Below are 22073 nucleotides of genomic sequence, written 5' to 3'. Positions count from 1 at the left end.
TGCAACGTAAAGCACGCATCACATCCTGTCATGCGTACTGTAGATAACCCAAATTTGCATGCAACACAAAGTACGCATCACCTCCTGTCATGCGTACTATAGGAGATCAAATTAGTATGCGACACCGTGTACGCATCACTGGCGTACATATATTTGCATGCAGCGTACCATACGCCTGACCGCAGGTCGTGCGTGCACGGAAACTTCTGCTCTGAACATTACAGTGTTCCGTAGTCATGACAACCGCACGTTATGCGTGCATGTTGTCACTATGGCAACAGTGGCCATTTTAAATTTATAATGTAAACAAAGTTAAGAAGGAGGAAGATTACAAGGAGGTATGTGTACGTCCGCTTCACATGCGTCTTTATAGTCCGCATGCGTCGCGTTCACGTCAAGGATGGTCGTAGTCAGTCAAGTTCGCCACGCTGGAACCACGCGCAGTTTTACGCAATTATGCTATGCCGAACTACGGCTTCAAAATCAAACATACGCTTCGTATGCATCTCGCAGACTAGGCGTCAAAATACGCAATTACGCGCAGTGCGAAGCGTAGTGTGTGCGGATGCCTATGCCAGCACGCAGAAAACTTCACGCATTAATTCCTCCCCAAATGCTTACACTGGGTACTCTTCCATGCGTACATTCCCCCTGACAATGCGCAAATTTGTATGCATGCAATCACACACGGAAAATTAGCCGCGAGTAAAGCATTCGTAGTTCACTACGCAATACACACGTTAACTACGCATAGTGGGCGTAAGTCACGCGTAGCGGTGCTTTGCTACGCGTAAATTCGTAAGCGCACTTTTGAAACTTCACCTACAAACTACGAGGCGTAGATGCGAACTACGATGCGCAAATTCGCACCGGCGTAGTTTCTGCTCATCCCTGGTTAACGTACGCATCTCCTATGTGACACTTGAAGACACCGCATGGCAGGACGCATGACTCCCTCATCACATGCGTCATAACAATCCGCATGTGATGCGTACAAACAGACGTGTGCAGTGGTAAAACAGATGCTATTCAAAAAGAGTAATCCTAGATGCATACTCGGATATACGAATGTATCTATAAACATCACTGCACATGTAATGTGTGTTTCACAGAAAGCATGCTAAGTTGAAATCTTCGTTCAGTCCATTAGGGGCAATGGTATCTAGACGGAAGATCCACTGTGACTCAATTTGTGTTAGTTTTTTATCCAGATTTCCTCCCCTGAGATGTTTTTTCCATTCCTGGATCCCCCAGAATTTGAGATCAAATCTCGATGACGGGTGTATCTGGTTCATATGTCTGGAGATGGCGGTGTCATTTCTATGCTTAATGTCTCCAATATGTTCAAGGAGACGTTCCTTTAGGGCTCTTGTAGTTTTGCCCACATACCACAGATTGCACTTACATGCAGCTACGTATACCACTGCTCTTGTATTGCATGTGATAAACGATTTGATTGTAAAACGTCTGCCATTCTTAGGGCACGTAAATTCTTTTGTTGTAGGCATGTATTTGCAAGCTTTGCACCTTCCGCAATGGAAGGAGCCGTTTGGTTTGGACGGTAGCCAGGTCTTAATCTGAGGTGGGTCCTTAGAGAAGGTGCTGTGAACTAATAGATCCCTGAGGTTGGCCGATCTCCTGTAAGTAACTGACGGATTAGAGGGTAACATTTTTACTAAGTCTTTATCTTTCTGGAGGATGGGCCAGTAGTGCTTGAGAATTTCAAAAACTGCATGCGATTGTTCTGTGTATGTACCTATCAAACGTGGGGGTAGTCGGCCTTGAGTACTAGGCTCAATTCGTGAGGTCACTTTTTTGGTGTCTTTCAACGTGTCCTGTCTTGTGGTGTTTTTTGCTCGTAGGTAGGCCTTGTTGATCACTTCACTAGGGAAACCTCTCTGTCTAAATCTTTGAGCTAGGGTGCCACATTCATTTTCAAAACCCACTTCACCCGAACAATTTCTGCGCGCTCTCAAAAACTGTCCTACAGGGATGCCCTGACGCAATGACCGTGGATGGGAACTCTCCCATCTTAATAGGGAGTTTGTGGACATAGGTTTGCGAAAGATGTCTGTCCGCAATTTCCCATTATCAGTGATTTCAATCGTTAAGTCGAGAAAATGGATGCACCTATCGCTAAATTCTGATGTAAATTTCATTCCTATCTCATTCCTGTTTAACAAGGACATAAAATCATCAAAGAGAGGTTTTGTCCCTTCCCACAAAATGATGACGTCGTCAATAAAACGCCCCCAATATACAATATGAGATGTGTAAAATTCCATATCTACAATAAAGACTATAGTGTCTTCCCACCAGCCCAGGAAAAGATTTGCATATGAGGGGGCACACGCCGTCCCCATAGCACTTCCCCTGAGCTGGTGGTATAGTTTTTCACCAAAGAGAAAAATATTGTGAGTCAGTACAAAACGCAGTAGGTTAAGCAGGGTGTTGTTGTGTTGTTGCAAGTGCCTTCCTCTTGTATTCAGGAAGTATTCAACTGCTTTAATCCCCAGTTCATGTTGTATACTGCTATACAATGACTCCACATCAATACTTGCCAGGAAGGTACCTGGTGTCACCTCAACATCCTGCAAACGCATTAGAACATCCTTTGTATCCGCATGCAACACAAAGTACGCATCACCTCCTGTCATGCGTACTATAGGAGATCAAATTAGTATGCGACACCGTGTACGCATCACTGGCGTACATATATTTGCATGCAGCGTACCATACGCCTGACCGCAGGTCGTGCGTGCACGGAAACTTCCGCTCTGAACATTACAGTGTTCCGTAGTCATGACAACCGCACGTTATGTGTGCATGTTGTCACTATGGCAACAGTGGCCATTTTAAATTTATAATGTAAACAAAGTTAAGAAGGAGGAAGATTACAAGGAGGTATGTGTACGTCCGCTTCACATGCGTCTTTATAGTCCGCATGCGTCGCGTTCACGTCAGGGATGGTCGTAGTCAGTCAAGTTCGCCACGCTGGAACCACGCGCAGTTTTACGCAATTATGCTATGCCGAACTACGGCTTCAAAATCAAACATACGCTTCGTATGCATCTCGCAGACTAGGCGTCAAAATACGCAATTACGCGCAGTGCGAAGCGTAGTGTGTGCGGATGCCTATGCCAGCACGCAGAACGGAACATCCTGTGTTACCTGTATTCTATGCACTCCCTAAGATTCACAAGGATAGAATTCCCCCACCAGGGAGACCGATAGTGTCGGGTTGCGAGAATCTCACTGATCAAGTGAGCCAATATATTGATAGATTTTTACGGCCATTTGTTGAATCGTTGCCATCTTATCTACAGGATACAAAGGATGTTCTAATGCGTTTGCAGGATGTTGAGGTGACACCAGGTACCTTCCTGGCAAGTATTGATGTGGAGTCATTGTATAGCAGTATACAACATGAACTGGGGATTAAAGCAGTTGAATACTTCCTGAATACAAGAGGAAGGCACTGATCTGCGCATGGAGGAAAAACGTTTTAGCCATTTATTTAGGAAAGGGTTCTTTACAGTAAGAGTGATTAAGATGTGGAATGCATTGCCACAGGAAGTCGTTATGGCAAACTCTATACCTGCATTTAAAGGGGGCTTAGATGCTTTCCTTGCGTTGAAAGACATCCATGGCTACAATTACTAGGTAATGCCTAATGATGTTGATCCAGGGATTTTATCTGATTGCCATCTGGAGTCGGGAAGGAATTTTTCCCTTTAGGGGCTAATTGGACCATGCCTTGTAAGGGTTTTTTCGCCTTCCTCTGGATCAACAGGGATATGTGAGGGAGCAGGCTGGTGTTGTACTTTATACTGGTTGAACTCGATGGACGTATGTCTTTTTTCAACCAAAATAACTATGTAACTATGTAACTATGTAACTTGCAACAACACAACAACACCCTGCTTAACCTACTGCGTTTTGTACTGACTCACAATATTTTTCTCTTTGGTGGAAAACTATACCACCAGCTCAGGGGAAGTGCTATGGGGACGGCGTGTGCCCCCTCATATGCAAATCTTTTCCTGGGCTGGTGGGAAGACACTATAGTCTTTATTGAAGATATGGAATTTTACACATCTCATATTGTATATTGGGGGCGTTTTATTGATGACGTCATCATTTTGTGGGAAGGGACAAAACCTCTCTTTGATGATTTTATGTCCTTGTTAAACAGGAATGAGATAGGAATGAAATTTACATCAGAATTTAGCGATAGGTGCATCCATTTTCTCGACTTAACGATTGAAATCACTGATAATGGGAAATTGCGGACAGACATCTTTCGCAAACCTATGTCCACAAACTCCCTATTAACATGGGAGAGTTCCCATCCACGGTCATTGCGTCAGGGCATCCCTGTAGGACAGTTTTTGAGAGCGCGCAGAAATTGTTCGGATGAAGTGGGTTTTGAAAATGAATGTGGCACCCTAGCTCAAAGATTTAGACAGAGAGGTTTCCCTAGTGAAGTGATCAACAAGGCCTACCTACGAGCAAAAAACACCACAAGACAGGACACGTTGAAAGACACCAAAAAAGTGACCTCACGAATTGAGCCTAGTACTCAAGGCCGACTACCCCCACGTTTGATAGGTACATACACAGAACAATCGCATGCAGTTTTTGAAATTCTCAAGCACTACTGGCCCATCCTCCAGAAAGATAAAGACTTAGTAAAAATTTTACCCTCTAATCCGTCAGTTACTTACAGGAGATCGACCAACCTCAGGGATCTATTAGTTCACAGCACCTTTTTTAAGGACCCACCTCAGATTAAGACCTGGCTACCGTCCAAACCAAACGGCTCCTTCCATTGCGGAAGGTGCAAAGCTTGCAAATACATGCCTACAACAAAAGAATTTACGTGCCCTAAGAATGGCAGACGTTTTACAATCAAATTGTTTATCACATGCAATACAAGAGCAGTGGTATACGTAGCTGCATGTAAGTGCAATCTGTGGTATGTGGGCAAAACTACAAGAGCCCTAAAGGAACGTCTCCTTGAACATATTGGAGACATTAAGCATAGAAATGACACCGCCATCTCCAGACATATGAACCAGATACACCCGTCATCGAGATTTGATCTCAAATTCTGGGGGATCCAGGAATGGAAAAAACATCTCAGGGGAGGAAATCTGGATAAAAAACTAACACAAATTGAGTCACAGTGGATCTTCCGTCTAGATACCATTGCCCCTAATGGACTGAACGAAGATTTCAACTTAGCATGCTTTCTGTGAAACACACATTACATGTGCAGTGATGTTTATAGATACATTCGTATATCCGAGTATGCATCTAGGATTACTCTTTTTGAATAGCATCTGTTTTACCACTGCACACGTCTGTTTGTACGCATCACATGCGGATTGTTATGACGCATGTGATGAGGGAGTCATGCGTCCTGCCATGCGGTGTCTTCAAGTGTCGCATAGGAGATGCGTACGTTAACCAGGGATGAGCAGAAACTACGCCGGTGCGAATTTGCGCATCGTAGTTCGCATCTACGCCTCGTAGTTTGTAGGTGAAGTTTCAAAAGTGCGCTTACGAATTTACGCGTAGCAAAGCACCGCTACGCGTGACTTACGCCCACTATGCGTAGTTAACGTGTGTATTGCGTAGTGAACTACGAATGCTTTACTCGCGGCTAATTTTCCGTGTGTGATTGCATGCATACAAATTTGCGCATTGTCAGGGGGAATGTACGCATGGAAGAGTACCCAGTGTAAGCATTTGGGGAGGAATTAATGCGTGAAGTTTTCTGCATGCTGGCATAGGCATCCGCATACACTACGCTTCGCACTGCGCGTAATTGCGTATTTTGACGCCTAGTCTGCGAGATGCATACGAAGCGTATGTTTGATTTTGAAGCCGTAGTTCAGCATAGCATAATTGCGTAAAACTGCGCGTGGTTCCAGCGTGGCGAACTTGACTGACTACGACCATCCCTGACGTGAACGCGACGCATGCGGACTATAAAGACGCATGTGAAGCGGACGTACACATACCTCCTTGTAATCTTCCTCCTTCTTAACTTTGTTTACATTATAAATTTAAAATGGCCACTGTTGCCATAGTGACAACATGCACACATAACGTGCGGTTGTCATGACTACGGAACACTGTAATGTTCAGAGCGGAAGTTTCCGTGCACGCACGACCTGCGGTCAGGCGTATGGTACGCTGCATGCAAATATATGTACGCCAGTGATGCGTACACGGTGTCGCATACTAATTTGATCTCCTATAGTACGCATGACAGGAGGTGATGACAGGAGGTGATGCGTACTTTGTGTTGCATGCAAATTTGGGTTATCTACAGTACGCATGACAGGATGTGATGCGTGCTTTACGTTGCAAGCAAGTTTTAGGCCAACACATGCAAATAGGCTCACCTCTGACATACACAGAGAGGAGGGTAGGTCCCTCCCCTCCTTGATAAGATGCATGGCTTGTACCTACCCTGTAACGAGCATGAATGTAATGCGTGCACACACCCAGTCTGGGCGTTTCCCCCACCAGTCTTCAGTATAAAAACCTGTGCCTCACAAGGCAATTCAGCTCTGACTTGGGCAGTTGCTGGGGGAATTGCTACTGGTGGGGGGCTTGCACTTTGTAAATAACTACTGTATATATGTATAGCACTCTTTGAAAAAGCCGTAGGGTGAAACATGTTAGAGTTCCATATTACAGCACTTTTGTAAATAGCACCTCATATCCACTCTGCAATCTCTCCAGTGTTTTCACTTTGCAGCATATACCATACTACTAAGGGGCTCCCTATGCAGGTTATCAAGCCTGCATCTGAGCTTACCTTTTGTATATTCTGTATAGTGTAGTAGGTTTACATGCGACCTCTATGTGGAATAGCTACACCACAATCGTTTTTGTGGGGGATCAGCAAAGACCTCCACATTATATATTTGGTCTCTGCACTTATGAGAAGTGTTCTAACCTACTGAGGAGTAACCTGATACGTTTGTTCCCTCCTCTTGAGCAGATAGCTCTTTTAGATATTAAGCGACTTATCTGTGCTTTCTAGTACCTATAGGGCCTGTCCCTCTTGGACTTAGTGTTTGCTATATATTTCCTGGTACAAAATTTTCTCGGTCTGTGTTTGAATACAAAACACTCCTCAGTTAAAGCGGGTTTGTCAGCCACAAAATCAAATTTCATTTACCCACTGCTCTGTATTTATTATGTAGTCTACATCCTGACCCTGCATTACTAGCATTCCAGTATAATCATAAATGTTTCTGCTGTAATGAATCTTACCCCAGTCAGCCTGGCTCCTTTCAGGTATATTGCCGGGGAGAGGGAAGCATGAGGGTAGTTCAGTGTGACATGAGTCTGAGAAGGGAAATGCACCTCACTCCTCCGGGGAAGCTGCTAAAATAGTATCTATGCTGTGCTCACATGTGTTTACAAAGCAAGCTGGATTTGACAGTGCATTTTCTAGGAAAAAAAGAGTAAGGGAGGAAATTACATTAGGAATGGCTTCAGTCAGAGGCAATAAAGATGGAAAATGCCTGGAACTGTTTTCTCTTTATTTATTATATAAAATTAACTGAAATCAAAACCTGGACAATACATGTTATGTAAGTAAAACAAGTATCTATGTACTTATATATGTTGTTTTTTTCCTGGGGTAGTATGGCTGTCCCTATGACTTTAAGATGCTTTAATATAAATGCACATGGAAACTTTGTACATGCTCGTGTGGCACAGATTTGTATACATTAAATATTTTATTAAGTTTGCCATAAACAATTCTAAATGACGTACAATATGATTATTTAAAAAGCTAAGTTGACTATAATCATAGCAGCCATAGTTGTTTTCCTTTTATCAGATGTAATGTGTCCCATGTACTATGGTAATTTGTCCTTTTTACACTCTTAGCTGTTAGCTTTGTATCTAGTTATTTGATGTAACACAGTATAGCTGCATAAGTAAATGTTTTGATGTAGCACGTTCCTTTTATCAAGTACTGTTAAGTACTATTATGCTTAGATGTGCGTATTGTATGTTTATAAGAGAGGTCTTGTTAACTAAAGAGCAGTTCATGAATTACATTTTCTGTTGCATAACTAAGTAGTTATTACAGTCGTTGCTCCAGTTTCCTCTTAAATTAAGTAAAATCCTGACATTTATTTAGAAAAAGGATCTGATTATCTACATTAATCTTCCAGGCTAACACTGTTTTGCTTTTTTATTGTCAACTATTGTATTTATACAAACAAGCATGTTGAATTTTCTTCTTTTTTCCATTTCAAAGTATATCGTTTATGTATGATATAAAATAGTCATTTGTAAATGTTGAAATAGCAACATCTGTTTGAATATACAATATGTGGAGACAAAAGTACAGAGACATCGGGAATCTTGTATAGTGGGGTAAGTAGCAATAAGAAGTATCAGAGTATAAAAGGAGAGGTACTCATAAACATGGTTAGCAAACACAGCAACCACGATAGAAGGGAATTTGAGATACCCATCCTCACTCAGATCTATGGTCCTCTGGTGTAGAAGGTTCTGTCACACTCCAAGCAAAAAAAAAAGCGAATTAATATTATTATAATAATTATTATTTCCCCCCAAAAGATTAATAACTAAGATGTGCCCCAAAACAAGAACTCAGCAGTGCAGAACTTTGAGCTTTTGCACAAGAGAAACAGAGGTGTGTGTTTGGACCAAGCAGAGCCTCTCTGCTTGCCAGAATATGCTGGATCTAAATGAACTCTACTGCTATGCACTTTGAGCTACTTGGCCTGAGTCTCTGGACAACCCTGGTTATGATCTATTCCTGATCTGTCCCTGTACATGCTGATCTGTTGCCGAACTTGCATTCTGTCCTGACCTTGCTCTTTGCCTGCTACCTTCTGTACCTTGGTTGTATATGTGTGTATTTTATATATTTACTGTGTATATATTTAGTCTGTATATATATTTAGGTTATGGGGTTTGCTGTGCACACTGTATTGTGGTCATGCATATTGTATATAGAGTGCCTTGCAATAAACTATTGCATGATATTTCTTGACTTGGTCTCAGTGTTAGCTACAAACTGTGATCATCCCTGTCCAGTATTTTAACAACATGAATAGACAGTTTGATTGGGTATTCTTAAATGTGGCTGCCTCTACACACATTAAGTAGCACTTATTTTGTCTGCATTGTGCTTTCGAGGAAGAGGATCCCTCAGGGCCGAAACAATTGTCAGGTAGCATTTTGGACTAATGATGAAATAAATTGTAGCTTTGATTTCCAAATTGGTGTGCTGACCTAACTAGTTCAACCAGAAAGAGTGAAAAAAAAAAACAAATAAAAAACAAAGTCCTGAACTTGCACATATCTCAGTTTATCCAGGGGAAAGCAAAAAACCTTACAAGGTCTGGGCCAATTTGCCTTAAAGGGGAAAAAAATTCCTGGGAATTACCTAGTGATTATAGCCGTGGATGCCCTTCAATGCAAGGGAAACATACAAGCCCTCTTTAAATGAAGATATTGAGTCTGCCATAGCTACTTACTAAAGTGAGATATTCCAGATTGTAACTACTCTCACTGTTAAGGAACCCTTTCTAAATAGATGGCAAAAACTTTTTTCCTCCATACGCAGTTCATGTCCTCTTGTCCGTTGTACAACCCTGGGGACAAAAACCTCATCTGTCAAGCTTTTATATTGTCCTATGATGTACAGTATTTATACATGTTAATCAGGTCACCTCTCCGTCACCTTTTTTCCAAGCTAAATAAGTCCAGTTTGTCCAACCTTTCATGGTAAGTGAGATCTTCCATTCCTCTGATTCATTTAGTTGCCCGTCTTTGTACCTGTTCCAGAAGGACAATGTCATATCTATAGTGTGGTACCCCAAACTGTATTCCATACTCCAGATGTGGTCTCTCAAGAAATTTATACAGAGGGAGTAGCATACTAGCATCTCAAGATTTTATTTCTGGTTTTATGCATTTCAGAATTTTTTTTGTCTTTGCTACTTCTGCTTGCCATTGTATACGATCGGTGTACCCGAGCTAAAGCTCGAGTACAAAACCAGATACTTACCTTTAGAAAAGGGAAGCCTCAGGATTCTATTGAAGCTTCCCTCGCTATTCCTCATTCCCCCATTGCTGAGTGCGCCCCCCCCCAGAAGATTATTGACAATGCCCGTGGGCTCCATGCTACTGCGCATGCGGGCTCATGCGGCATTTGCGCGCACTTAAACCAGGAAGGGGGGGCCGTGCTCAGCTTGTTACATCCGAGGAAAGCCTCATTTGGGTCCTAAGGCTTCCCTCTTTAAATAGGAAGTAGCAGATTTTGAACCCGAGCTTCGGCTTGGGTTTGCTTTAAAGGACAACTGAAGTAAGAGGTGCCATATTTTTTTTTAAGCAATACCAGTTGCCTAGCAGTCCTGCTGATCTGTTTGTCTGCAGTAGTTTCTGAATCACACCAGAAACAAGCATGCAGCTAATTTTGTCAGATCTGACAATGTCAGAAACACCTGATCTGCTGCATGCTTGCTCACGGTACATGGCTAAAAGTATTAGAGTCAGAGGATCAGCAGCATAGCCAGGCAACTAGTATTGCTTAAAGTGGACTTGAACTTAGAACTCCTCTCTGCTCTAAAAGATACACAACAGCATAATGACCTTTCAACAAAAAACATTTCTTTGTTACACCTGATACAAATCCTAAAACAAATCTGCAAAGTTTATACTTCCTGATTCGTGGAAGCAGACATATTGTTTACAGCCTGTGCTTTCAAATGGGCTTATCTGCTTATCTGCCATAGGCAGTCAGGTGACACAGGGGAGAAGTCAGATTACAACTAGTGATTAGACACAAATGAGGCAGAATTACACAGGCTAAACTCTTTAAGTACATACAGGATGTATTTATCTATGTTTCCCTTGTGTCCTGTGCAAGAATTCAGGTCCACTGTAAAAGGAAATAAATATGGCAGCCTCCATATCCCTCTCACTTCAGGTGAGGTTAACTCATTGTCAAGTCTGATGATCTCAGCTGTATGCCATTTATTTTATATGGTGCTCTACCATTGATACGTCCAAGGTGCATGACTTTACATTTATCAACATTACATTTCATCTGACATGTGCCTGCCCATATGCACATGTTGTCAAGAGCCTGTTGTAATATGTCACTATCCATGTTAGTGTTGATTATTCTGCACCATTTTGTATCATCTGCAAGGATGGTTACATTCCTTTTATTCTGTCTACTAAATCATTAATACATACATTGAACAGAATTGGACCAAGTACTGACCCCTGCTAACAGTTTCCCATCTTCAGTATGTTATGTTTAGCACCACTCTTTGCCTTCTATCCCTCAACCAGTTTTCTATCCACATACTACATGTTCTCCTAGTCCCAGTATCCTCAGCTTCTGTACCAGGCTATTGTGGGGAATCCCATGTTTGTTTCTTACTTTGTACAGCATCATCAAATATATTGGGACTTTATACATTATTAATAAATAATAATAACAGTGTCAAAAGCCTTTGGAAACTACTTGTATATATCTATTATTTTCCCCCAATCTACATTTTCATTCACCACTTTAGTTAACCTCCCTGGCGGTACATTTCTGTCTGGATTTATGGGTCTAAAAGCGGTATATTTTTTTCAAGAATCCAGGCAGAGGTCAGTGTAGGGGGCAGGCAGAGAGTAGTCAAAATCAGAATCAGAATCAGAATTTATTTCGCCAAGTACAACGTGAATTGTACCCGGAATTGGTTTTGGCGCATACAGGGTCGTTGGTGAAAAACAGAAAATAGCATGGTACATACGTAGACGTGGGACAAGCATACATAGGGCAACATTACAGTTTGTGCGTACATTTAAGCAGAGCGTCGTATACAATTAAGCATAGGTACATACGTATAAACAAAAGCAAAATCAAAGCAAAAACAGAGCATTACAGCATACACGTACAGTAACATAATACAAACCAAGCGTTACAGCATACACATACAATTTACATAATACACACATAGCATAATCCATAGCAAAATCCAGGCAGAGGTCGATGCAGGTGGCAGGCAGAGAGTAGTCAAAATCCAGGCAGAGGTCGGTGCAGGCGGCAAACAGAGAGTAATCAAAATCCAGGCAGACGTCAGTACAGGCGGCAGGCTGAGAGTAGTCAAAATCCAGGAAACAATCGGTAACAGTAAAGCAGAAGCACTTAGCGCATAAGCGTGTGGGAACCAAATGGCTATATTGTTAACATCCTGTGTTTTCAAATGAGCTTATCTGCCATGTCTGCCATGGCAGTCTGGTGACACAGAGGAGAGATTAAATTACAATTTGTAATTAGAGACAAATGAGGAGGAATAAGACTAGCTAAACTCTTTCTCTCTCTCTCTCTCTCTCTCTCTCTCTCTCTCTCTCTATCTATCTATCTATCTATCTATATATATATATATATATATATATATTCGCGCACACACACCCACATATATATCTATACTGTATATAAATATACACATATATAAATGCATACAGGGCGCATTTCTCTATGTTTTCCTTCTACCCTGTGCAAACCGGAAGAAGAGCGGTGATGTGGGGATCCCGGCGGCCAAAGAAAGATGCAGGTAGCCGTGGAGAGAGGCAGGAGTCCCACTGCGCAACGCCGATTGTGTGGACTCCAAAGCAACAAGGAACATAGGAAATTCACTACACTGAGCTGAGCTTTGGATTACCGCTCTGGGCTATTTTTTCCTACCCCAAACTCAGCTCAGGGTGACCGCCAGGGAGGTTAAACTATGCTGTGGAATTGAAATAAGATTATTCTGTGCTACATAATTTTGTATAGCATCCCTTAGAATACCTACAAACAATTTACACAAAATTGATTTTAGGCTTACAGGTCTATAGTTTCCTGGTTCTGATTTTTTTCCCTAAGGGGAAATCAGCTACATCAGCTGTAGGCCAGTCATAAGGAATTGACAAACTTGCAAGAGAATCACAGAAAATAATAAAATAAAGTGGCATATCGATAACTGAAGTCTACTCTGAACCTTAATATCAGGGTGGGGGGGGGGGGGAGGGGTGGATGCCATCTGGGCCAGGTTCCTTGTCTATCTTGATCTTATATAAACAACCCAGGGCAGCACGGTGGCAATGTGGTTAGCACTGGCACCTTGCAGTGCTGGGTCCCCGGTTTGAATCCCAGCCAGGGCACTATCTGCATGGAATTTGTCTGTTCTTACCATGTCTGTGTAGGTTTCCTCCATGCACTCCAGTTTCCTCACCACTTCCAAATACATACAGAAAGGTTAACTGGCTTCCTCATAAATTGGCCCTAGGCTTTGATGAATAAACTGCACAGTACATACATAGACATATGGCTATGTAGCGATTAGATTGTGAGCCACTCTGAGGAGGGACAGTTAAGTGACATGACAATATACTCTGTTTAGCGCTGCGGAAGATGTCAGCGCTATAAAGTACTAAATAATAATAATAATATATGAGCTAAAGGCATAACTTTGGTAAAGACAGAAGCAAAGCAATCAAGTTTCCCACCTGATCTTGTAAAAGTCCTATATTCTCTACCTTCTTTCTTTTGGAGTTTATATATTTGGGTTTCGACTTTATATCACTAGCCACTTTTATTTCTGCTGCCAGTTTTGCAAGTCTGATTACCTTTTTTTCAGTTTTTTGTTGCATTCTCTATAATTATTTAGTACAGATGCAGTTCTCTCATTCTTTAGGGCACTAAAGGCATTCCTTTTACACTTCACCATGTCCAAAACAGTATTATTTATCCATACTGGCCTAATCTTTTTTTTTTAGATCTAGAATTTTTATTTCTGTATGGTATGTACATTCTACAATAGTCATTAAGAATCTGTTAGACAGTTTGCCTTTACTTTCAGTGTCCTTGCCCTGTAATGTACTCTCCCAGCCAACCAGTCTTAGCGAGTCCCTGAACGTCTTAAAGTTAGCCTTTTTAAAATGCATGGTTTTAGTTGCTGCCTTGTTCACAACCCTGTTGAGTATTAGGTCAAATGTTACTATATTATGATCCCTATTTCCCAAATGTTTCTCGAACTTGCACATTAGATGTAACATCTGGTCTTTTTGAAATGACCAAGTCAAGCATAGCATCACCCCTGGTTGGTTTGATTACCATATAGGTTTAGTAATTGTGTTCAGTGAAAACAAGGCTCTTCTCCATATTTTCATTGGATCTCAGTGTTTCAAGCTACTCATTTACCTCCCTGATCAGGGTTTCTAACTCAACAACTCGCATACATCTACGTCAACAGTACACAGCTTCGAACATTTGTTCTAGGTGTGTGTATGTTGCAAAAAATGTACAATGCACCGCATTGCTCAAGATGGAGGCCATACTAAAACCTAGGGGGATTCAATCGAAAATAAGTAAATAAAATGTGGTGGTAAAATGACCAGAGTTAAGGGCACTCACCTATTGCAGTTTTTTCAGCTGCTTGTGTTTCAATGCCTGTTTTTAATGCCTATTCCACTTGTCAAGAGCCATTTAGTGAGCAAGCCACTATCCAAGCAAGCTCAGAGACTGAGTCCTAAATCTGACTAAATAAGCTCCTGTTTCAGCGAATCCCTCTCCTTGATTAATTCCGCTGTTTTAGGTATTAGTGAAACAGCAAAACGCAATTCACCAGATATCAGACAAACAGAAATACACAATTTACCAACAATCAGTGCTCACAGTTTACCAGAAGTGAAGTGAAACCAGCCCTCCACCAGAATAAAGACCTGGTCTGAGGAAAGTTTTCTGCACTCGTCAATGCAGATTTCTCTCAGCTGTGAGTGGTTTCTTGCATGTACATCTCATTTCACATCACACCACAGCATCTCAGTGGGATTAAGGTTACAACAGAAGAGCAAATATACAACCTGAAGAACTACCTGAGTCTTCTCTTCACCGTCACACACTCCTACCTGTCTCTTCTGTCCTGGGGTGCCTGTATCATGTAAGGCCAAGCAATAGAGGCCTCTAGTGGTCACGTAAGGTACATGCTATGGTGCCTCAAGTGTTCTGCCTTGAGCATGGGGCCCTAGAGACAGGGAGGAGCACTGGCGGCTTTGTAAGGGTAAACGTGCTGGCGGACAGGTGAGTTTAAGCTTCACTGCCTACACTCTGCATTTCCTCAGTGGGTGGGGGGGGGGGGAGGGGGCACAGGTTGGGGCGAATTTGGGGGCCTAGCAAGGCAGTGCACAGATTTCATGCTGAAATCTATTGGAAATCTGTGTACGGTATGTGGAGGGATTCGATCTCTTATCAGATATATCTGCTGGCCACATTGAGAAGTGTGTGGCCAGCTTTTCGGTTATTACCACAGCGCTAAAGCAGAAAAAAATCTTTATTTTAGTTAGAAGCCTTGAAGAGTACTTTTTGTTCCATTTATTTATAGCAATAAAAATGTGCATGTTCTTTGTTTATTGTCCCTGGACATAGCATTCTGTTACATTCTCACTACCTTTGTTTTTGGGGTAAAAGGGTAACTTACTGAATAGGTGTTGGATACTTTAGGTTGTCCCTTATACACATGTATAAGATTGTTTGGTTGTTGGCCAGCTTAATATACAATAACAAAGGGTAAGAATGAAACCAAGTCTCGGTCTCCCCTGCCACCCACACAGTCCCTTCACACACTGCTCCTTAGTCATGGCCATACTTAGGAACACAAATGGAAGCATACTGCTATTGCTGGTCATTGTTAGTGTTTTCTTTGGAATGTCTGGAGGAAGGCAAGTATGAGAGACAAAGGCATGCTGGGATACACTCAGGTTAGATAATCACCAACCTGCGGAGTGTCAAATTTGATTGAAGGGTGGCTGAACTGGTGCCATCAGGATTTAATCAGCACCACAGTTTGGTTCCTGGATTGGTTAGGCTCCTACCCAGATTGGTATTTGGTGCTATTTTAAAAGCTTACAGATGTTTTTTCTATTTCACTAGAAATACTTTAATGTGTGATTAGTTTGCGTGTGCGGTTTTTTTTTTGGGGGGGGGGGGGGCTAACATAATTGATCAAAGCTTTTTGTTTTCTCTTATAACAGCTAGTCTACTACTTCTGTTCATTTTCTAAACTGACATAAGAATAGCTATCAATTGTAAGAGTCAATTGGTTGCCAACAGGGCTACTATTACAATCCATTAAAACACAAGGAGCACATCGGGGCCCTTTTTGAGTTCCCTGCAGGGATAAAATTCATGTCGTCCTACCTTGTGTTCTGTATTGGAGTACTGGTTGCCAGTTGTGAACTACTGATACGTTAAAAAAAAAATCACATGCAGGACTCTGAATAAGTTATTGGAAGAATTTTGCAGTCCTAACTGGTGTTTCTTTTTTCCTCTGCAGCATTTGCTCCAAGTACAGCAGGATTGCAGACAGAGTCAGTGAAGTGCCAGGCACTACAGAAGAGCTGGTCACTCTGATGGATTTCCTCAGAAAATCAAGTGATGTCACCGTTTATAAGTTAAAGGATGAGATCTCAGAAGCAGTGAGCCGCTTGGCATTTCTGTTGGATTATGCCATACTCCTGTGTAAGTATAAAACCCAGAGGATGGTTTATATATATATATATATATATATATATATATATATATATATATATATATATATATATATATATATACAAATTACACATAAAAGTACAAATACTGTACTTTTAGGGTTATAAGTTGATGCAGTTGGTGCATGAGTATGCAAATTTTGAATGTAAATGTGTGCAGCTTAAAAATCAAAACCCACCAAGGTTTATTTTTATTAGTCTATTTTCAAGTAGCATACATCTTCATACAAAATATGCCGAATCCTGCATCAGAATTCACAATTATTTGCATCTTAATGACCATCCCTAGGCAATCATACCATAGTTCCACAAATCTATACTGCATAAGATCAGACTTCAGTAGTGAGTGAAACCAGACTTATAGCAGTCTTATATGCATCTAGGTGCAAAATGCTATTGCCATCATTAATGTTGTGTTCTGATATGATTGTCATAGATTTCAACAGTAGACAACACAAAGTCTGTTTTGTACTCCCTGGGTAAATGTTCCTAGAATTATCAGTTTTTTTACATTACCCACCCCCCCTCCCTTCCCCCCATCCCACTCTGCACACTCATCTGCTGACATATACAGTATCTGTTACTAGATGTACACTGCTACATAGTATCATTGTATTATTACTGCAGTAATGAATATAGCTCCATTGTCCTCTGTGACACTATAGGCAGGCGCGGACTGACCCACCGAACCACCGATGGTTCCATCGGTGGGCCCTGGCCGCCCTGCCTCCTGGGGGGCCCCCAGAGCTGAGGAGGGTGGCACAGCGCAGGAAGGGGTGGAAATTGTGCACAGAGCGGCGGGGAGGGGGGGAAGCTCCCCCCTTCCCTCACTTAGGGGCCCCCCTTCCACGCTCCCCCCTCCCTCCAAAATTGCAGCCAGCCAGCGGCAGCAGTGAGGAATCGGCATGCTCAGAGGAGCAATAGCGCTGCGTGCCGCTGGGCTGGTCTCGGTCTCCTGCACTGGCCAATCACGCTCTCACAGGAAGTACTGTCTGTGAGAGCATGATTGGTCAGTGTGCAGGAGATGGAGACCAGCCCAGCGGCACGCAGCGCTATCTATCCTCTGAGCATGCCGGTAAGTGATTCCTCGCTGCTGCCGCTGGCTGGCTGCAATTTTGGAGGGGGAAAGGAGCATGGAAGGGGGGCCCCTAGGTAAAGGAAGGGGGGGAGGCTTCCTCCCCTCCCCGCCGCTCTGTGCACAATTTTCCCCCTTCCTGTGCTGTGCCCCCCTCCTCAGCTCTGGGGGGCCCCCACTAACTGGGACCTGCCTTTGTGGGGTTATCTGCCAGCCAGATTGCATTTTGTGGGGGTATATGCCGCCAGCCAGATTGCATTTTGTGGGGGTATCTGCCGCCAGCCAGATTGCATTTTGTGGGGTTATCTGCCACCAGCCAGATTGCATTTTGTGGGGGTATCTGCCGCCAGCCAGATTGCATTTTATGAGGTATCTGCCACCAACCAGATTGCATTTTATGAGGTATCTGCCACCAGCCAGATTGCATTTTGTGGGGGTTATCTGCTTCCAGCCAGATTGCATTTTGTGGGGGTATCTGCCGCCAGCCAGATTGCATTTTGTGGGGGTATCTGCCGCCAACCAGATTGCATTTTGTGGGGGTATCTGCCGCCAACCAGATTGCATTTTGTGGGGGTATCTGCCTCCAACCAGATTGCATTTTGTGCGAGTATCTGTCGCCAACCAGATTGAATTTTGTGGTGGTATCTGCCGCCAACCTGATTGCATTTTGTGGGTGTATCTGCCCCCAACCTGATTGCTTTTTGTGGGGGTCTCTGCCGCCAACCTGATTGCATTTTGTGGGGGTCTCTGCCGCCAACCTGATTGCATTTTGTCGGAAAATCTGCTGCCATTTGACTACTTGATGAATTATCATGTGGCATTTAACTACTTGATTATTTTATCTAAAATGTATCTGGTCAGACCTAATCTCTGTGAATAACACCGCTACTTATTTCGTGTTTTGTTTTGGCTTTTTTTAAGTCTGCCCATGACTCATCATGACCACGCCGATGTACCAGTGCGTGTTGACACCCATTTATTTTTGCTGCACGCGCCGCATGTGGACATATCGCTATTGGAGACTGTCCTCAGAAGTGCTCACAATCTATTTCCTACCATAAAGTCATGCAAAATTTCTAGAGTACATGTGTATGTGAGGCCCAGGCTGAAACTTCCTTGGTGGGCCCTTAGTGTCCCAGTCCGACCCTGACTATAGGAACATTGTTCTATCTGTTTTGTTGGCTTATTTTTATCTTTTAGAAATTGCCCAAGTCATGTAATAATAAAGTCAAAGTCCCACCATGGGAATCAGTAAACATTTTTAATAAAGAAAAATAGAGTTCTTTCAGCTTGACACTATTTTATGTTGTAGAGAATGTTCCATTGAATATACAAACATATTCTTTAGTTAGAATCTCGAAGGACATACCCAGACACTTACATGTATATATTTTCTTTTCTCACTTGAACTGAATAATGTGACTTGTAACAGAAAGCCTCTTCCAGATTCGGAGGGCCCATTCACACTTAGAACCGCAGAACGCCGGCGATTACCGCCGGCGTTTTGCGGGAGTGATTTTCCCGCGATTAGCGCAGAAAAATCACTGAACACTGCGGCGGTTTTGGAGCGATCGCGATTAGCGTGCTGTGCACGCTAATCACGATCGCTAATCGCGGAATGCTTGTCGCCGGCAAACCGCTGCATGCAGCGCGGTTGCGGTTATCGCTAACTGCAACCGCGGCAGTGAGAACACTGCCACTCGCTACATTGTGTAGCGGTTCTTGCAGAACCGCTAGCGGTTTGCCGTGAGCGGGAATCGCTCGATTCCCGCACAAGTGTGAATGGGCCCTAAGGCGCATACGGGAAAGGTGCTAAGCTGATGCTACCTTATTTATTTATTTTTTTTGAATATCAAATCCAATGGTCTGCATAAATGCAAACCTTCAAGGCCTAACCTTTGCTTCTCTAGGCCAAGTGTCTTGAAATGCCCCTCTTTTAAAGTGCAAAAGGTCCATCCTTATTTTTAATATATAAAAATCCATGCATTCCATAAGTTGTCACAATTTGCTGCAGATCCCCTCTTTTGTGTCCAGCAGTCCGTTTCCAGATACATCTCGTGTGTACTAGCAACCTGTGGCATAGCTTAGGAGCTCTGGACCCCAGTGCAGGTTTTATATTGGGCCCCCTCAAGCGCTGAATACATGACAACTGAAATGAAGCCCCACAACTCGCCAAGGAAAGCTGCAGTGTCAGAGACATATAAGCATGGCAGTGGCAGAGACTATTAATGGTTACAACTAATCAAAGCTATACAGAGGTGAGCACTACTAGCATAGCTCCAATGAAGAGCTAATAAAGTGGTTGAAGGAGGGCTCCTCTGCTCCCCCCCCTCCTCCGGTGCGGTTGCTACCTTTGCACCGACTATGGCTGTGCCAGTGGTAGCAACCTACATTTCATAAGGGCCTCCACTATTCTATGTGTGACCACTCTTGTGTATAAGAATATGCTTTCCTGTGTTATTATTTTATTATTATTTAGTATTTATATAGCTTCATGGTATATAGACTTGTCACGAACTCTCCCCCATAGGAGCTCACAATCTAATCCCTACCATAGTCTTATGTCCATCATTGTCTAGGGACAACTTTATGGGGAAGCCAGATAATGTATCTGTATTCCTTTGGGATGTGGGAGGAAACCTGAATGCCCAGCGGAAACCCATACATACATGGAGAGAACATACAAATGCTGCGCAGATAGTTCACTAGCTGGAATTTGAACCAGGGTTCCAGTGCTGCAAAGTGAGAGTGCTATCCGCTATATCACCGCGCTGCCTTGTGAACAGCCTATATAACACATATGCAACCTCCTCACGTTCGTATGCAGCAGCTTTTTTCCTATGTGTGCCTCTCCCCACATATGCAGTATATCCCTCTATGCAGCATTCTATGTGGCATTTGCAGCAGAAATCTGGCCTTGAGAACTTAGTACATAGTAACATTGCCATGTGTCCAGTGTAAAGTCTGACAGGCTATGTCCCTAATCAGTCTCTATGCCCCAATCTATTGCCACGGCTCTGAGGCCGGCCCACGGTCTTCAAACTATAGACAAGCCCCCGTGTGAACAGGAGACGTTATTTGTCTCCTGACTATATTTACCCCCAGGTCTTAACTAGGGATGGTCGGAAATGCCAATTTCCGTTTGCATTCCGCCATTGCCAATTACCGCTACTGCTACCGTTTCCGCTTTCTGCTAACGATTTCTGCATTTCTATGCGGATTTTCACAGTAATTTCCAATATTTAACATTGATTTGCTCAAAAACTACAAGGTCTTTTTGAAAGATTTTTTTTCCCTCTTGTTCCGACTTGTCTGCTTACCATTCCCTAAAAATTTGTTGTTTCTAGCTCCTATGGGGGCTTTGCTATTAACCTCTAAAGTTGGTGTCATATCACATAGCGGGTCCAATGCGGATTTTCGCGGTAATTTTTGCCGACTTTAACATCGATTTTCTCAAAACTACAAGGTCTTTTTGAAATATTTTCTTGTTCCCATTTGCCGGTTTAACATTCTCTGAATATTTGGTGTTTCTAGCTCCTATGGGGGCTTTGCTATTAGCCTCTAAAGTCGGAATAATACAGAATAATACAATGAGACAGTACAACATTAAACTTACTTTTTTAGTTGATACACAGAAAAGAAAACTGTGCGAATGTAAATAAAAAAAAGCCACATCATCATCAATGTAATATTTATTTATTTAAGTATTTATATAGTGCCGACAAATTACACAGCACTTTACAGAATATATTGTCTTGTCACTAACTGTTCCTCAGAGGGGCTCACAATCTAGTCCCTACCATAGGCATATGTCTATATATGTATCATTAGATTCATTTGTCACACTCCCTCTACTGGCTGGATCGCTGAATGCCTCTCAATCTGCTTCAGCCCACAGACCATCCAATCTCGTGGATGTAATCGATGCACTGAAACTGCTGAAATTGGGCAAATAGACAGGCCAGGAGGGAACGTGCAATCGACACAAACACTTTACTTAAAATTTTGTTACAAGGCTGCCACTACCTCTTTTATTCAGTAATAAGCTAGTCTGACATAAGAAGAAAGGCTTAACAATCTTTTATTACTGAAACAATATAATACTTCAGGTAGCAAATCTTTGGAAAGGCTAGGATTCATTTTTCAGTGCTTAAATTATGTATGTAGCTGTAAAAATGACCTTAAGTTGTTCTATATATATATATACAGACAATTATTATAAGTAATATTTGTGAAGACAGTAGTAATAAAAGGGAAAAACAAAGGAAGTAAAAACTTAAGTATTTTGGAAGAAGTCTTACTTCTGTGAAAGTCCAAGCAAAATGGATTAGGTTCTCTGCTAGCTTCAGTGATGGTACACAAAATGGAGAACTTTGCTTTTGTAGGATGCTGC

The 22073-nt window shown here is 42.4% G+C and overlaps 1 protein-coding gene across 1 annotated transcript in view; it reads left to right on the top strand.

Annotated features, from left to right (window-relative positions):
* The window catches only part of DNAH3 (dynein axonemal heavy chain 3), a 329266-nt gene that overhangs the window by 286119 nt on the left and 21074 nt on the right, over positions 1 to 22073 (top strand). The window contains exon 14 of the mRNA XM_068244819.1: positions 16392 to 16576. Coding sequence (XP_068100920.1) covers positions 16392 to 16576 — 185 coding nt within the window. The remainder of the gene's footprint in view (positions 1 to 16391; positions 16577 to 22073) is intronic.

Source organism: Hyperolius riggenbachi, chromosome 7, assembly GCF_040937935.1.
Source record: "Hyperolius riggenbachi isolate aHypRig1 chromosome 7, aHypRig1.pri, whole genome shotgun sequence".
In the NCBI taxonomy this organism is placed as follows: Eukaryota; Metazoa; Chordata; class Amphibia; order Anura; family Hyperoliidae; genus Hyperolius; species Hyperolius riggenbachi.
The sequence above is the reverse complement of the archived record's forward strand: the minus strand, read 5'-3'. Positions and strand labels throughout refer to the sequence as shown.